Raw genomic sequence first — 14,823 nt, forward strand, 5'->3', positions numbered from 1 at the left:
CACCCATCTTGTGCTTGCTGTGTTGAAGCTGCTTAGGAGAAAGCTTGTCTGGGCTACCAACAGCTGGGGCATTGAGCTCTTCCCTGGCTTGTTGGGGTTGGGGTTTCTTACTGTGCAAGCATAGCTTTAGACAAGAGCTTTTCACTTCACTGTTTAGTTAAATGAACTTCAGAAACAAACAACTTAAGAGACAACTTGGTTTTGCTTTCCTCACTTCCAGCTGGCACCTTTTCCTTTGAACATTACACCTTCGAGAAGCAAGGAAACGAACCCATCTACTTATCCAGTATTTAACCCCCGGTGCTCCTTCCTGCTTGGAAAACTCCCTGGGAGATAAAGGTCTCCCAAGCATGGCAAACCCATCAAGCTCCCCCCACCAATAACAAGGTAACAGAAAAGTGCCCTTAATAGACAAAGCTAGGGAAATAGACAAAGCTAGGATCAAGCAGAGAGAAATGCCTCTCTACGTGCTTTACCAGCCACAAAACATTCTGACTGGGCATCTTGCTTAAAACAGTCAAGCCAGAGGCTTTTGCTTGAAACATCTCTTGTGATGGGTAGCAATTTCAAAGGTGTGCTCTGAATGGGAATCTAGCACTGCAATCTATTTGCAGAGGTTGCCGAGGGGAATGAGAACATATTCAGCAGATAATACAATAACCTCCCTGTGATGCCATGCAGGCAGGGCACACCCAGAAACACACAGGAGAAGGACATGCCAGGTTGGATGGGACCTCGAGCAATCTGGTCCAGTGGAAGATGTCCCTGCCCATGGCAGGGGAGTTAAAACTGGATGATCTGTGAGGTCCCTTCCAACTCAAACCATTCTGTGATTCTGTGATGACTTGGAGGCCGACACAGAGGCGAGAAGGATGTGTGATGCCTGCACACGTACCCATACAGGACATACCGAAACACTTGATGGGTCCAAACCCCAGCACACATACACAAGTATAAGCTATTTTACAAGAAACCCATACCCTAGATTTTAGGAAACTGCAAAAAAACAATTCCAGAACCACTCTCTGTACAAAGCTAACCAATGAGATGCTCTTGGAAGGGCAGTGCAACCAAGACACCCAGCCATGCAGGCAGGACAACATGCTGAGCCATTCCAGCCCCCACTGGCCTGGATTCCCATGACTCCGGATGAAGGCAGGTTGGCATTATTACTGAGGCTGTATCAGCTTTCTCTTCTTCTTGACAGAAGGCACTCACAGCTCAGCACAAGCCATCCCATGTCACTTTACAAGACAGGAGCTATGACCTTAACAGCCACATGGCACTGCACAAGCGTATCCAACTACCCCATGTTGCCCATGACACCCTGCAATCAGCACTCAGCTCTGATGAGGTGAAGTCAATCAAGGAAGCCTACGGAATGCTGGAATCCCAGCCTTTTCACCCAGTGAGCACGATCCCAGAAAGGTTCCTGTGCAGCAGCAGAGCTTGATTAGTTGCTGACTACTGGTTATTTTGAGGGTTCCCCATGGAAATCACAGGGACAAGCAACCCCATGGGGACCCACTAGCAGGGCAGGCACGGACTTCTTGCAGAGGATAGCATTCGGGCACCTTAATCCCGCGTCCCTAAACCAAAATAGAGTGTCCTCATCCCTTCTCTTCTCCCCTGGTGGCGCCTGCGCCCTCCACAAGCCCACCGGTGGGACCACGGCCCGCCCAGCTCCACGGTACCCGCTCTCCACCCTCAGCCCCAGCCCCGGTGCTCCCGCTCTGCGCCCCGCGCTCCGCCGCGGCCGTTGCTCCCCGCGGCCCCGCCCACTGCCGTTAGAGCGTCCTCGACCATGGAGGTGCCGGTGCCGCTGCTGGTGCTCCTGCCCACCCTCCTCGCCGGTACAGGGCGCAGGGCACAGGGCAGGGGTTGGGGGGGAGCCGGGCTTGTTCTGTGCCCCTTCCAGGAGAAGGGGAAACCTGGCCCGGTACTGGGCACCAACCGGTTTGGGGGCGCCGCAACGGAACCTAAGCGGGTATCAGCCATCCGGGCAGGGTGGAGAACCGGCGCGGGACTGTGCTGGGGACGGGCCGGTCGGGAACGGGACCGGTGACGGACACCGGCTGGCCCCGGGGGAGGTCGGGGGTAACGCGGGCAGGACCAGAAGCCGTTAACGCCGTTCTCTCTCCGCAGGGCTCCTGTCGTGCCCCGGCGCCTTCGCCAGCGTCCCGGTGAGTGCAGTCCCCGGAAAGGGCGATCCCACCCGCCCCACGCAGGGCCGCCAGGGCAGGACGGCCCTTACCCAGAGCCGGCACCCTCCTGCCCCAGAGAGCCCCCTCTCCTATCAGCCCCACCTGCGGCTGCCGCTCGGGACGGCTCCTGGCTGCCCGTGTGTCCCGCTGCCTCCCGTGAAGTGCCGGTGTTTTCCAGAAGCCCTCAGATCAGAAGCGGATGGGTGACCTGTTTCAAATGGTGTGTCTTAATCTCCTTATGTACCTGTCTTCCCTAGCCTGACTGCGAAAAGTACGGCGTGAATGGATGCCCAAGGCACTACAATCCTGTTTGTGGGACCGATGGAGAAACCTACTCAAATGAGTGTGTGCTCTGCCTTTCAAACAGGTAGCCACCTAACTGACACCCTAACCTAGCCTAACGTAACCTTCCCTTCTCTCCCCTCTTTGTGAGCCACATGCTCACATTATCCACCTGACAGCCAGTTAACTGCTAGATTGCTGACATTAACTGTGTCCCCTCAACTGCTGATCCCTTGCAACAGCTTTTATCCTGATACCTATAAATGGTTTATATTGGGTTCAGTTAACTGGGAGTACTCAACATTCACTTCTGTAGTTCCTAAGGAGGAGCATTTCAGAGGGTGTTTGTCTGTAGTGTTCATACAGTGCCACTGTATGAACCATTAAATATAAGGCCAGACTATTTCACACCCTCCATCAAAACCCATGAAAGATCCCACCCAAAAGGCAGCTTTTACTACAAAAATGTTTATATTCCATATCCTGTACTTCCTTTCACATGCTAAACTTTAGGAGAAAATACTACTTTGCCACTCAGATTGTCTAAAAATGAAGAAAAATCTCACCTGTTACTTGATAGAGGGTATTTTATTCTTTAACAATTCAATAATTTAAAAAAAAAATGAAAAAAATGCAGCTTTGAAAGAGTGTTCATAGTTATAAGCAATGGTCATTTCACTTCAGGGATTCTAAGGTACATTCCATCACACTCCTTACGAGGGGAGAACAAAAAGATCTTGCTGCCCTTCCAAACAAGCTGCATGACCAGTAGTTGCTGAGATAAATAGCGTCATGTGGTGATGCAGGAACAGATGTAGGGGCAGATAGTGAATTACAACACAGTCATTTTTAGATAAACTTGGGTGATTCTCAACAGTCAGCTTGCAGGTCACTTCCAGCGGTGTTTAAACCCATTAAAGGACTTTTTAGAAGGCACTGTGACCATCATTCAATGATGACCAAGAGAAGACTGTTCATGGGCCCTGTTAGCCTTGCAAGACCATATGGGCACATGCATCCAGAGTACTGCAGGAGAGCTCACTGTGGCTGATCTGTGATAACATGAGACACCTGAAGCAAAGGTGCAGCACAAACCTTGCCCATCCTGGTTCTCAGTACAGCCTGTAACATCAAAGCTGGTCTTCCTCTCTGCCTTTTGGGTTGTTTGTTTTTTTTTTTTTTTTGAAGCTTAGATATAATCCATTCCAAAGTGGGTGCTTGATTGCAAATCCCAGGTCTCTTTCATACGTGGTGTCCAGTAGCAGTGAGAACAACTGACCTTAATTTAAGCCTAGCCTGACAGCACCACAAGCACTTTGGAAACAGACCAGAAGCTTGAGCTCTGAACTTCTGTAGGCTTTAGTGCAAGGGCTGTCCTTCAGACAAGACTTTTCCTGACATCTTTACATGTGTTTTACATCCGCTGGGCTTGGTTTCGCCTTTTATATTCCTAATTCACTCCACTGCCTTCTGGTAAAAAGATTCCTGATACAACTATTAGTACTGCTTCGGGGTAATCAAAAGCCTCTTGAATTTCATGAGGAATAAACCAGATTGATTCTATTAAGGTAGGGAAGCAAACTGGAGATCTAGGGTAGTTTGCATTCCTTCACTTTCTTTTTGTATCTGCACTTGCTTGGTAAACTGAGATTTGCAAATGGAGCACCCCAAAGTACTGTGTACAGAACTTCTAAAATAAATAAAATCTAATGTTCCCAAACTAAAGAAAGCTTGACTAAAATTTCCTTAAAGACTCCAGCATTCAGAGAAACACACATTCAAATTTTAGTGAAGCCTGGGATTCCAGGGGGAAAATTTGCAAGCATTAGAAGTAGTTCCTGCTTCAGGGACTGGGAACTTTGACTTGCTTTAGTGCTTTGTAATGGACACCTTACTCCTCATGGCAAGATTTGTCTTGTGGTTTGAGCCTTCTGATTTGCAGATGGCTTTATCAGGTTTTTACAGGTAACAAAGTCTGAAGTGAGTCTGTTTCTGGTAAGTTACTCTGTGTGTGTAACAGATAGACCATTGCAATTCGGTTACTTTGTGGTGATGTTTGCCTTACGTGATGCAATTAAATGCATCATTGCATTTAATTGAACACATAGAAAAACATAAGAGGTTTGCTCTATAAAATATCTGTGTACATTCAAGTGTAGTCTTTCTCTTCTAAAATGTTTTTCTTCTACTTGCAGAGAAAATACAAAGGATGTCCAAATTTCCAAGAATGGAAAATGCTGATCTGGCAAGTGGCCACTCTTCAAGAAAATGAGGACACAGTCCTCAGTGCTTTGAGGAAACAATGCTTCAAATGTACCTTCCACGTAGCCTGTCTTAATAAATAGTCTTGCCTGTTAAAAGTACTGTTACTGTATTAAAACCAGTGTTGACAAACATAGCCGTAGTACACTAGTAACCTGAAGGCCAATTTATTTTCCCATGCAAGGCAGATCATAGGGTAAGAAAGACATGTGCTGGCTGTATACCAGCAGCTCAGCTGTCTGAAGAAGGAAATGGATGGGTACCCAGTGCCATTCCCACAGCACCACCTGGGAGCAAGGAGATCCCAGCACCTCTGTCATGGGCAGTGCTGGCAGCAGCCACTGCTATTTGTTTCTGGGAGGGTCTGAGCCCTCTGGTGCCAGTGACCCCAGGGAAGCCACTGGAGGGATTTCATGTGGTGGCTCCCAAAGTGGTGACAGCAGCTCTGCCCCAGGCTCCTTACTGGCAGAGGACTTGCCCAGAATCTCCTTGTTTTCGTAAGCCTCTTTCAACCTGACTTCTGGTTTCATGCACGTTACTGTTACTCGCCTTCTAGGCAAGCCGTTTTTTCAGTGAAACAATGCTGAAATTTGTTGCAACTGCTGTAGCTGTGTTGCCCAACTTCCCTTTTGCTCTCTTGTCACATTTTAAATGGTTCTTTATAATAAGTACTTTCTTAATTGATTAAATTCCCAACTCTCCCACAAGTAGAAATATAAAAGAAATCTGTCCAGAAAATGTACCTAAACAGAGACTGCAGGGGGGTACCGGGGCAGCTGGGCTCCAGCTCCCAGCTTAGCTGTGGGTAGTTTGGGAGTGCTCAGCCCCATTGCTTCAGGCAGTCTTTTGAGGGTTTGCAGCGGTGGTAACACGCTTTGGTTTGAACGAGGAGGAAAGCATCTCTCTTTGAATTGCTGTCAGAGTCTTTCAGGACCAGGGATCCTCAAGTTCTCTTGGGTTTGATAAAAACATATCAAATCCATCATGCTTCCACTGAACATTTAAGGTTCAAAATATATTGTTAGCTGTTGAAAACGCTTGGCTTATAGGAGAACATCTACCCAAAGGTGTTGGCCAATAATGGTGACGGAGGACAGACTTTTCCTCTTAGGTACCAGGGTAGTGTTAGCCTGTACCCGCATACAGCCACTCCGTTTGTCCTGGGTGGCACAGAGCCATGAGCAAGAGCACTAGGGAGAGGTCTAACTGCGGGAGCCGTGGTCTGAATCCTGTGGCAGGTAAACTAGGAGGGTTTGAACTTGTGAATTCCCATCTTGCTCCCTAGGCGGCAGCATTTATTTTCTTTTAGACCTCAATTTATCCCGTGCTCTCACAAGTGTAGGAACGACTTTTTATTACCAATTTGTATGCAAAAACGCCCTGTTAGGAGCTGTTTCTTTTAACCTATGTTATTAGTGTCACTGATACATGATCTCATGGAACTGGCAAAGTTAACTTGCTTTTTTCCTGATCATTGAACCCACCTATGTTTGCTAAGAGAGACTGCAGTACATCATGTAAAAACTATTCTTTGGGCAGATGCCTCATAGGTGAACCTGTGGCATTCATTGCCATGCACAGGGTTGCACTGGGCTCTGTCTTAGCTTTATGATTTTCTAGCCGGTCATGTACCAGTTGTTCCATTTTTTAAACCCTAAACATTTACAGAAGCAGCATAGCAATCTGCACAGAGCATTCATAGCTCAGGGGAAAAAAGGAATATACCTCTGTGACTGAGTCTTATCTTTGCATTGAGGAAAAATTAACCCTTTTAAGTGCTTTTATTTTTGTCAGCTGGTGAGATATTATATAAGATTCTGGTATGCTAGTTTTATTTTACCTTTTAAGAAGATCTGAATTGTTCTTCCTGACATTAGATGCAAAAGCATTTAGAGTTGACCTAGAACTGTTCCTGCTTAAGTTAGTTTGCTCCAGCTTCCCCAGTGACAGGGGCAAAGGGGCTGAAAAATCCTACTGTGGAGCAGAGAATATGGCTGGGACTGAGGTGTTGAACTTGTCTAGTAACAGGACAGTGTCAGTATAGGTTCTGTGGGATATTGCAGCAAGACTCAAAATGCTGCCCTGGAATGGCCTGAGTTTCCTGGAAGTCCTTTTTCTTATCTTACGGTCCCTTCTAATTGTTTTGGATGCCCAGCAAGCTGCAGATGTCTGTAAATGGACATCTGAAGTGAGCTCTCTCTCTTTATCCCTGTTGGAAAAGTATCCGTCAAAGCAAGGAGTGGATCCTTTAGCCATCTATCTGCATCCACCTCAATTATTCTGTAATTTATAATACAAGAGGGTAACACATTTGCAACAGGCACTTACACTATTGAAACCTGGGTGTTATCAGAACCACCAGAACAACCCTGACAGGCCTGACTACCTATGGGAGAGCACCTAAGTCATCTGGAGTGTTGTGTGTAGGTACACAGCAGAGGAATGTCTCGGAACCTATTGCTTTATTTCCCATCTCTTGAATTCAAGCTTCTTGGGTGCAGACTTCATTAAATGAATGCTTAAGTTCAACACCCAGCCAGCAGGAGTGATAAAATCACTTTCTTCAGAAGAAATAGCACAGTCTTGGAGGAAAGCTCCCAGATTTTCATAATGGCAGACCTGAACTGCAGCTGACAGAACTCAGCACATCGTGAGTAGTCCCTGGCTAACACCAGGTCTCTCCAAGCAGGGTACATAGTCACCTGTATGTTCCCACCTCCAAGTAACCCAGATTCCCAGTGCAACAGCAGACTTGGCATGGAGAGAAGAGCTGGCACTTCATGTATTGTGTGCTCCCCATGGCTCCTATTTGCAATGATCAGGTTCAGTGGCATTCCTGCTCACCCACCTGAGCTGTGGGAATGCTGCTGAGCCTATGGCAGCCTCTAGATGTATCCAGAGCCCTGATCCATTGTGGTGCTCAGTAACATGGGATACGTCAGGGGGTTGGGTGGCCAGGCTGAAAGCAGATGCTGGCTAAAAGTGGTGCGGGTACATCCAAAACATGGTACAAAAGGTACGTCACCCAGGCAAGCTGACACCCTGCTGCAGAGCTGGTGATCTAACTCGGCAATCACACATCATAACAAAGAAGAGAGAACAAGCTCAGATCAGTAATGAGCAGGCACACATGAGCTACTTGTACCCATCCTGTTCCTTTTGCTTTATTATTGTAACATCCAGTCCCTGTAATGCAGTTATGTCTGTAGAGGTGGGGTCACTCTGGGATTCCATTGCTTCATCTGAAGTCACCAGGTTTCTGCCCTGCCTGTTGGTAAAATCCAGACACTTCGACACATTCCTTCTGGAATTTGAGCTTTGCTTCAACGCACACCTCTTTTTCTCTTTGTCAGCAAATCAGACACAGTGGGCAAGGAAAGGTGATTTATGAAGAGGTGGCACAGGCAGAAAACTCCCCAGGGGCTGAACCCAGAAAGGCAGCTCAAGTGGGCTGCTGGTTGAGGGTCTCACCTAGACAAACATTTTCCTGCTTCCTCCTCTTCCCAGGAGAGTTAATGCCAAGAGGTACATTATTATTATTTCAGTAATAATAATGCCAAGAAGTGCTGCCAGACCAGATATTGGCTGGGAGCACCTTGGAAAGAGCCAGTGAATTGTCAGGCCTGTGGGTGATGAGCTCCCCAAAACCAGGGGAGCTTGCAGAGCAGAGAGAGCAGGTCTAATGTGTCAATTTATGGCTTGGGTATAAAGAACAGCAGTGATTCCAGTATGAAGTGTTCTTCTCTGTCCTTGTCATCCCTCCATGGGGCACAAGGGCTGGATCGGTGAGAAGGCAGCTTCCCTTTGGCTTTCAAACAGGAGGGATGATGACTGCAATCTCCCCCTGGCAGGTAAAGAGTTCAGCTCCAATGCCCAGAGTTGTTCAGCATGGAACATGGGGATGCACATGTTCAGTGAGTTCATCCAGGCCTCCAGCAGACTGGTAAGAATAGAGCATGAAGCTTTGGGCTTCACTCTGTGCCCTGGGAGCTCCTGCAGTCATCCCTGCAAATGGGGAGCTACAGGCACCAGGGCTGCATATCAGGAGAATATCAACAGTGCTCAGTTACACAAGCTCCCCGGAAGGACCCTGGTCGTCCCAAGGAATAATGTGCCTGGGAAGAGTGGCACAACTCTTCCTCAAGCATGCAGGGTTGCTCTCTATATGTGCAATTACTTTTTGAGTCTGAGGAGGATCCAGAGGTATGTTGCTAGAAACAGTAGGGTGAGTGTGGCCAAGCTCCAAACCTCTGCACCAGGATGAGGTATACAAGCTGCAGGGACCCCCTTCTGTGGCACCAAGGGAGACAGCATGGAGTGACAAGTTAAGGAGAGTGCAATCCAATATTGGAATAGATGCAGCTTGAGCTGCTGCCTTCAGGTCCAAGGTGCCAGGCAGGTGCCTCTTGGTCCAATGGTGAATTTTGGTCTGGGGTCTCCTCATCCATCATTAGGTTCTTTTGTTGTCTGGAGGTGGCTGGAAATTTCTTATCACTCCAGTTGTTTCTCCTTTCTAATTCCTTTATCTTCCAATTTGCATTGGTCTCAAGGCTTTCATTTACATAATAAGCACAGGTTGTAAATTAAGTTCATCTTTCTCCACTTGTGGCCTTAGGCTCCAGCAACTTCACCTACCCATGCTAAGTGACTACTCATGCTAAACAAAACCACCCAATCAAGAGAACTCAGCGAAAGGAATACAGCTAATTAAACTTAATTCACAGCAACAGCATAGCAGTAAGATGCCTTGGACAAATCCTGCCACCCTGGCTGGTGCAAGCTTTTCCCTTCACTTTTGGCAGAGATTTTCCAGTGCCACAACCCAAGAAGTGGATAGAAGGGGGGAGAGAAATCAAGTTGAGAGAAATCGAGTTACCAAAACTCAAGACTACGTTTCCCTGACTTTAAACCAGCTTAGTCTCACAAGTCAGCGAAGCATGTCTATGGGCAGCAGAGGCTAGAATTAGTGTCTTGCTAAAAACCCCATGTGCTAAACCCTGCTCAGGGAAACAGGCTCTGGAAAGCTCTGGCAGCCTGGTCCAGTGCTCCGTTCCACACAACAGGCCAGAGCAGGACATCAGGAGCAGCACAATGGTGGGTACACAGCTCCCCAGTGGGCTCTCTCAGCCCAGCCCCCTGAACAGGGCTCCCTGTGTCCAGGTCATAGACTTAACAACCAGGAGACCCAGCCCTACACCAAGACTCTCTGGAAAAGATCTCACTAGCCAAGACTAGGTCTGAGCCAAGAAACAGTCTTTAAAGGCGGCAGAAAAGCCCACCTAGGGAAGCCAGACACAGGCTGTATGTACCACCAGCTGGCCAAGAGGCAGGCAGACGGGCACTCAGAACAACATGAAGGCAATCCCACACCAGTACCAGAAGCCCTCTTTCTGGTCCAAACAGCCCCAGTTTGGCAGTGAGCCCCAGACCTCACCTCACTGCTGGTGGGAACTGGCACCACCAGCCACTTGTGTCCCCCAAACCACGTCCCTGCACCAGGACCAGGAGCAAAACCACAGACAGGAGTGGGACTTCCTTAAGCAGTGGTGCAGGTGCAGCTTCTTTAGCTCAGGTCTGTTGGGACGTTTGTGCTTGTTTGAGCCCACTGGGCTGCAGCATGTGTTGAGCACTCTCCAGCTTCTTGCCTGAGCAGCACAGCACCCTGCTGCCACTGCTCCTCCCTGGAAAGCATCCCCATCCACCAGCCTGGTCACCGCATCTCTGGGAGAGTCTGCAAGGAGCATCCTCCTCCAGCCTGGATCCTGTCTGCCAGACATGCTGGACACAATCGACCCTCTGACAGCACAGTGTTACAGCCCCAAAAGCCGGATCAAGGGGAGCTGCCAGAACAATGGGGAAGCCAAACATGTGCATCCCTATGGTACTCACCCGGCTGTCCCCATAACCAACCACATAGAGAAGACTGCTGGCAGCTAGTACACAGGTATCTGCAGCACCTTTGTCATTGTCAGCTTTCCAAGAGCAGCAGAACCCAGGTTTCTAAAGTGAAAAACACTTTAATTGCACAGGGCCCCTGGGGCAGCTCCCCGACACCAGGCAGCCAGAGCAGAAGGACGGTCTCCACTACATCTCTTCCCTGTTCACTGTCACTCTGCAAAGCCATCTTGGTCACCTGCCAGTGCCACAGGGGCCTCATGGAGGCCCCAAAGGCCTCACCAGGCACCCACCATGGCCCTGTGCCACCTGCCCAAACTGGTTGGACAGAAAGCACAGGGACGGCTGCCGACTCCATGTCACCACTGCGGCAGGGCAGGCACAGGGACCAGGCAGGTGCCTGCCCCTCACAGTGAGCAGCACCCATGGGCTGCCAGGCCTGGGACAGCACAGGGAACAGTGCGGTCCTTGTCTTTCATGGAGAAGGATGAGGAATGGCACAGATACAGGCTATTCTGCACCCATGCCCAACCCACTGAGGCCACCCATTCTCCCTAGGGTAGGGCTTTGGGACGGCACGCTGCAGCCGGGAGGGCTATCCATGTTAGTGGCATGAAAGTGGTTTGGCAGAGCTCATCCCTGCTCCCAGGAGGAATGAAGTCCTTTCATTGACCTGTGTATGAGGTTTTGAGTCAGGACTTCCAAAAGCGGGCAGCTTCAGCCTAGAGGGTCAGGCCAGGACAGATGCTCTCCAGCCTCCTGGCTCCCTGACTTACGCACGAGAAAATGCATGGCCACCCAAATCTCTGGAAGGGTACACACTTCTCTTCGCATCCCTGTGACACTCCAGGAGCAGAGAGCAGATTCGCTTGTCTCCTCTAGCCTCTTCCCTGCCTCTGACCAGTGCAGGATCCCAGTACAACCCCTGTGCTGTGCCTGGTGGGCAGCTCACACACGTGATGCCCTGCTGGCTCCCTCTGCATGCTAGGGCACGTTCTGCCTACAAGCAATGGCAGCACTGCTGAAAAGCCTCCTGGCAAGGAACTGCATGTATCATCGCCTGGTTTAGTCACTTCAAAACAATCTGGTTAGTAAGAAGGAGAGGAGGGAGGAAGATCATACCCCGGGCAGAGATTGCATATGGAAATACCGATGAGATGACACTGCTCTCTGAGAAGTTTTGGAACAACTGGAGGAACAATAAAACATCGCAGTTTCCATCCACATGGCTGTATCCCATGGATAAAGGAGAGCAGGAATCTTATTGGAAGTCACATCTGATTCCTATCTGTCTATCCCAGATCAGTTCTGATGCTGAGGAGAGACAGGCTGAGCCCTGCCCACTAGAACAAAAGGAGAATGCATGAAGCAGAGTGCAGCCAAGGCAGTTTCTGAACCCCAGTGGGCAGCAGGCAGCCCTGCTCCAGCAAGGAGCTGCCTGTGCTGATGTCCTCCCCTTCCCCCTGCTCAGGGTATGATGTGAGCAAGCACTGTGTGCTGCTGGCTCTTGGGCTGCAGCTAGTGTTACTGCTCTCCCCAGGAAGAACTGGTCAAAAGACCAATGATTCAGTAAGGTTCTTGTGTTCTGGAGTATTTCAAAAGCAGTTCTTCTCTGTACCCTGCAGAGCAGCTGATCCTTTACACTATTCTGGGGCAAGTGAGTTTTGCAAGTAAAAATCTCATCTAATTAGTTGCAAGACTTGGACTCTGAGTCAGTACTGGCTGGTTAGGAAACTCTTCTCTAACTAAATGGAAGCCAAAAATTTCTGTAAAGCCTCGTTTCCAGCCACATTTTTGGGGTCAGTAGCCAGAAAACCCAAGCACATCAGGAAAAACCCTCTAGAAAACAAAACAGAAGATGGAATTTGTGGTTTTCCTTTACACTGGTGTGTTCAGGGGGAGAAGGGAAGGTTTTGCTCTGACATTTGCTGGGGGGATGTCTCTGGAAAGCACATGTTTTTAAACTCACATACTTAGAAAAAGAAAAGATATCTGCTTAATGCTGAGACCAGAGGTGCTGGTACTAAGACTCATTTGCAGGAAGGAAAACATGGCAAAATTGAGGAGAGACACATGTGCAAAGAAAGCAGAGCCAGAAAACCTGAATTATATCCTATTGTCTCATGATGGATTGACAAGCTGCTTCCCACCTCTCCAGTTTTTTTCCCATCCTGTCTCCATGCAGCATTAGAAAGACAACACTTGGCCAGGATGTCCATGAGCTACGTGTCCAGTGCCCCCCACAAAGTGACTGCAGCCAACATGTTGCCACAGTGCAAGCACTGGATGATGTTCTGGCCTCTGTGAGATGGATGCAGAGGAGTGGGATGCTGAACACAGGTCACTGCAATGCCAGAGTGTCATGGGAGATTGTCATATGCACATCACAACAGCTGTATTTTTCCCCTGTTAGGAAAAAAAACTCTGGGATGGGCCTGGATGCACCCTGTATTTTGTTTCTGTTTAGTCTACCTTCCTGGACAAAGGGACATCATCTGAGGCCAGGGGAAGTCTAACTCCAGCAGTACTATGACCCTCTCCCAGGAAAAGAAGTGGGATTAAAGATTTCGGGGTCAGGATAGCATTAGCATTTGCCAGCCAGCTACGGGCAGATTCACGACGTGACTTTCGGACTGTCACTGCAGGGCTCCCAGCACTTCTGAAGCCATTTCAGTGGCATGTCTCAACCTGAAACACGTCACTGCCAGCACTCTCTGTGCAAGCCCGAACTGGGTTCACAGGCTAAGGGAAAGGGTTTTTTCCACATTAAAGACCTTCTCCCTATTGACAGTAATAAACAAGGGAAGAGAGGAGCCGATCCTGTTCCTGCGGGCCAGGTTACTCACATTATGCAGTACTTGGGGCACGCGCATGGGGGAAAATAGAAGACAACGTACCAACACAAGAAAATGTTTCTGTGCCAGAATATCTCCCCATCTATCCTGTCTCCAAGGGTGGCCAAGAGCAGGTGCCAGAGCAGAGCACAGGCATGGGGCAGGTAAGTAGCAGTACTCACCAGAGCCACACCAAGCACATAGTGCAGGGCCTCTGTCTGGACCTTCAACACTGGTTGGACAGGGCTGTGTCCTGCTGCAGGGGTCTGCTCCAGCCCCGTTGTATGCACCCTGATCCCTCCAGCCACTGCTGTTGGAGCCACCCCATCAGACACGTCTTCCAACTTGCTTGCCCGCACCCATTGCTACCCATGCTTCAGTCGCTAAGCACCAGTGATAAACAGGACATATCCCTTTGGCCAGGTGCCTGCCCAAGGCATGCAGGATCAAGTCTTCTCCTGAAAACCTCCTCTGGCAGCCACTGAGCAGCACCACTTGGTTTATCAGGCAGTGAGGCTTATCCCTGTGAAAAAAAAAGCACTCTCGCTTGATCAGCGTCATCCTCCAAGGAAAACTGGCACAGGTCTGCCTGCCCTTTGGTGCAGATCTCTTCACAACCCCTTTGGCTAGGCCCTCATTTCCCCCACACCACATTACAAAACCACTAAATCTTGAGGACAGCTTTGGCTCATTGCTAAACATATGGTAGGTTTTGCTTGGGTTAGTCCAGTCACTTCTCCCCAGGGACTGGGCTCCCTGCCCTTGGCTCCAGCCAGCTTCACAGCCCTTTACATCCAGTTAGCCTTTTTCTCTGGCAGATAAGCTCAGACTCTGCAATCCACACTCAGTTTCTCATGAACCCTTTCTGCAGCCCCACTGATTTTTCCAACATCCCCTTCCAGCTGTCTGTGAGCTGAGAGAAAATCAGCTCCTCCCCCCTGCACCCCACCCCACAAGATTCCTCCTTTTAAACTGCTATCTAATGCTTCCAGCCCACCCCACTGGAAACTGCAGGCTCCAGGGCATTTAAATCGAGGAGAGTATAGGACTTCGGCAGAAGAGGATGCCCTGCCCTCCTCCCCATCTCCTGCCCTGTGTATCTGAAGGCGCTTGGGATGCAGCAGCAGGTTGGATCTAAGACCCGGTCCTGCTCCCTTCACCGGGCCTCACAGGACCATAGCGCTGAGTAAAGTGACAGCAGGGTCAGGAGAGTTAAACCTGGACAAGTCCTTTGCAGGGGGTTAAAGTGAGGTGAGAAGCCAGCCCTGCACAGCAGTGACTGCCGCGGTGCTTCTTCAGGGCTCCCCACAGCAGGGGGGCTGGTGGCAGCCCTGGCAAGGGGGCAG

At 49.4% G+C, this 14,823-nt stretch overlaps 1 protein-coding gene across 1 annotated transcript; it reads left to right on the forward strand.

Annotated features, from left to right (window-relative positions):
* The first annotated feature begins 1,795 nt into the window (after nt 1-1,795).
* Nucleotides 1,796-4,861, forward strand: SPINK2 (serine peptidase inhibitor Kazal type 2). The gene is made up of 4 exons (XM_034064944.1): nt 1,796-1,853; nt 2,146-2,183; nt 2,462-2,571; nt 4,682-4,861. Exons 1-4 carry the CDS (start codon nt 1,805-1,807, stop codon nt 4,725-4,727), a joined length of 243 nt encoding a protein of 80 aa, XP_033920835.1. The 5' UTR covers nt 1,796-1,804; the 3' UTR covers nt 4,728-4,861.
* Nucleotides 4,862-14,823: the final 9,962 nt, after the last annotated feature.

The sequence above is a fragment of the Melopsittacus undulatus genome, chromosome 7, assembly GCF_012275295.1.
Source record: "Melopsittacus undulatus isolate bMelUnd1 chromosome 7, bMelUnd1.mat.Z, whole genome shotgun sequence".
Taxonomy (NCBI): Eukaryota; Metazoa; Chordata; class Aves; order Psittaciformes; family Psittaculidae; genus Melopsittacus; species Melopsittacus undulatus.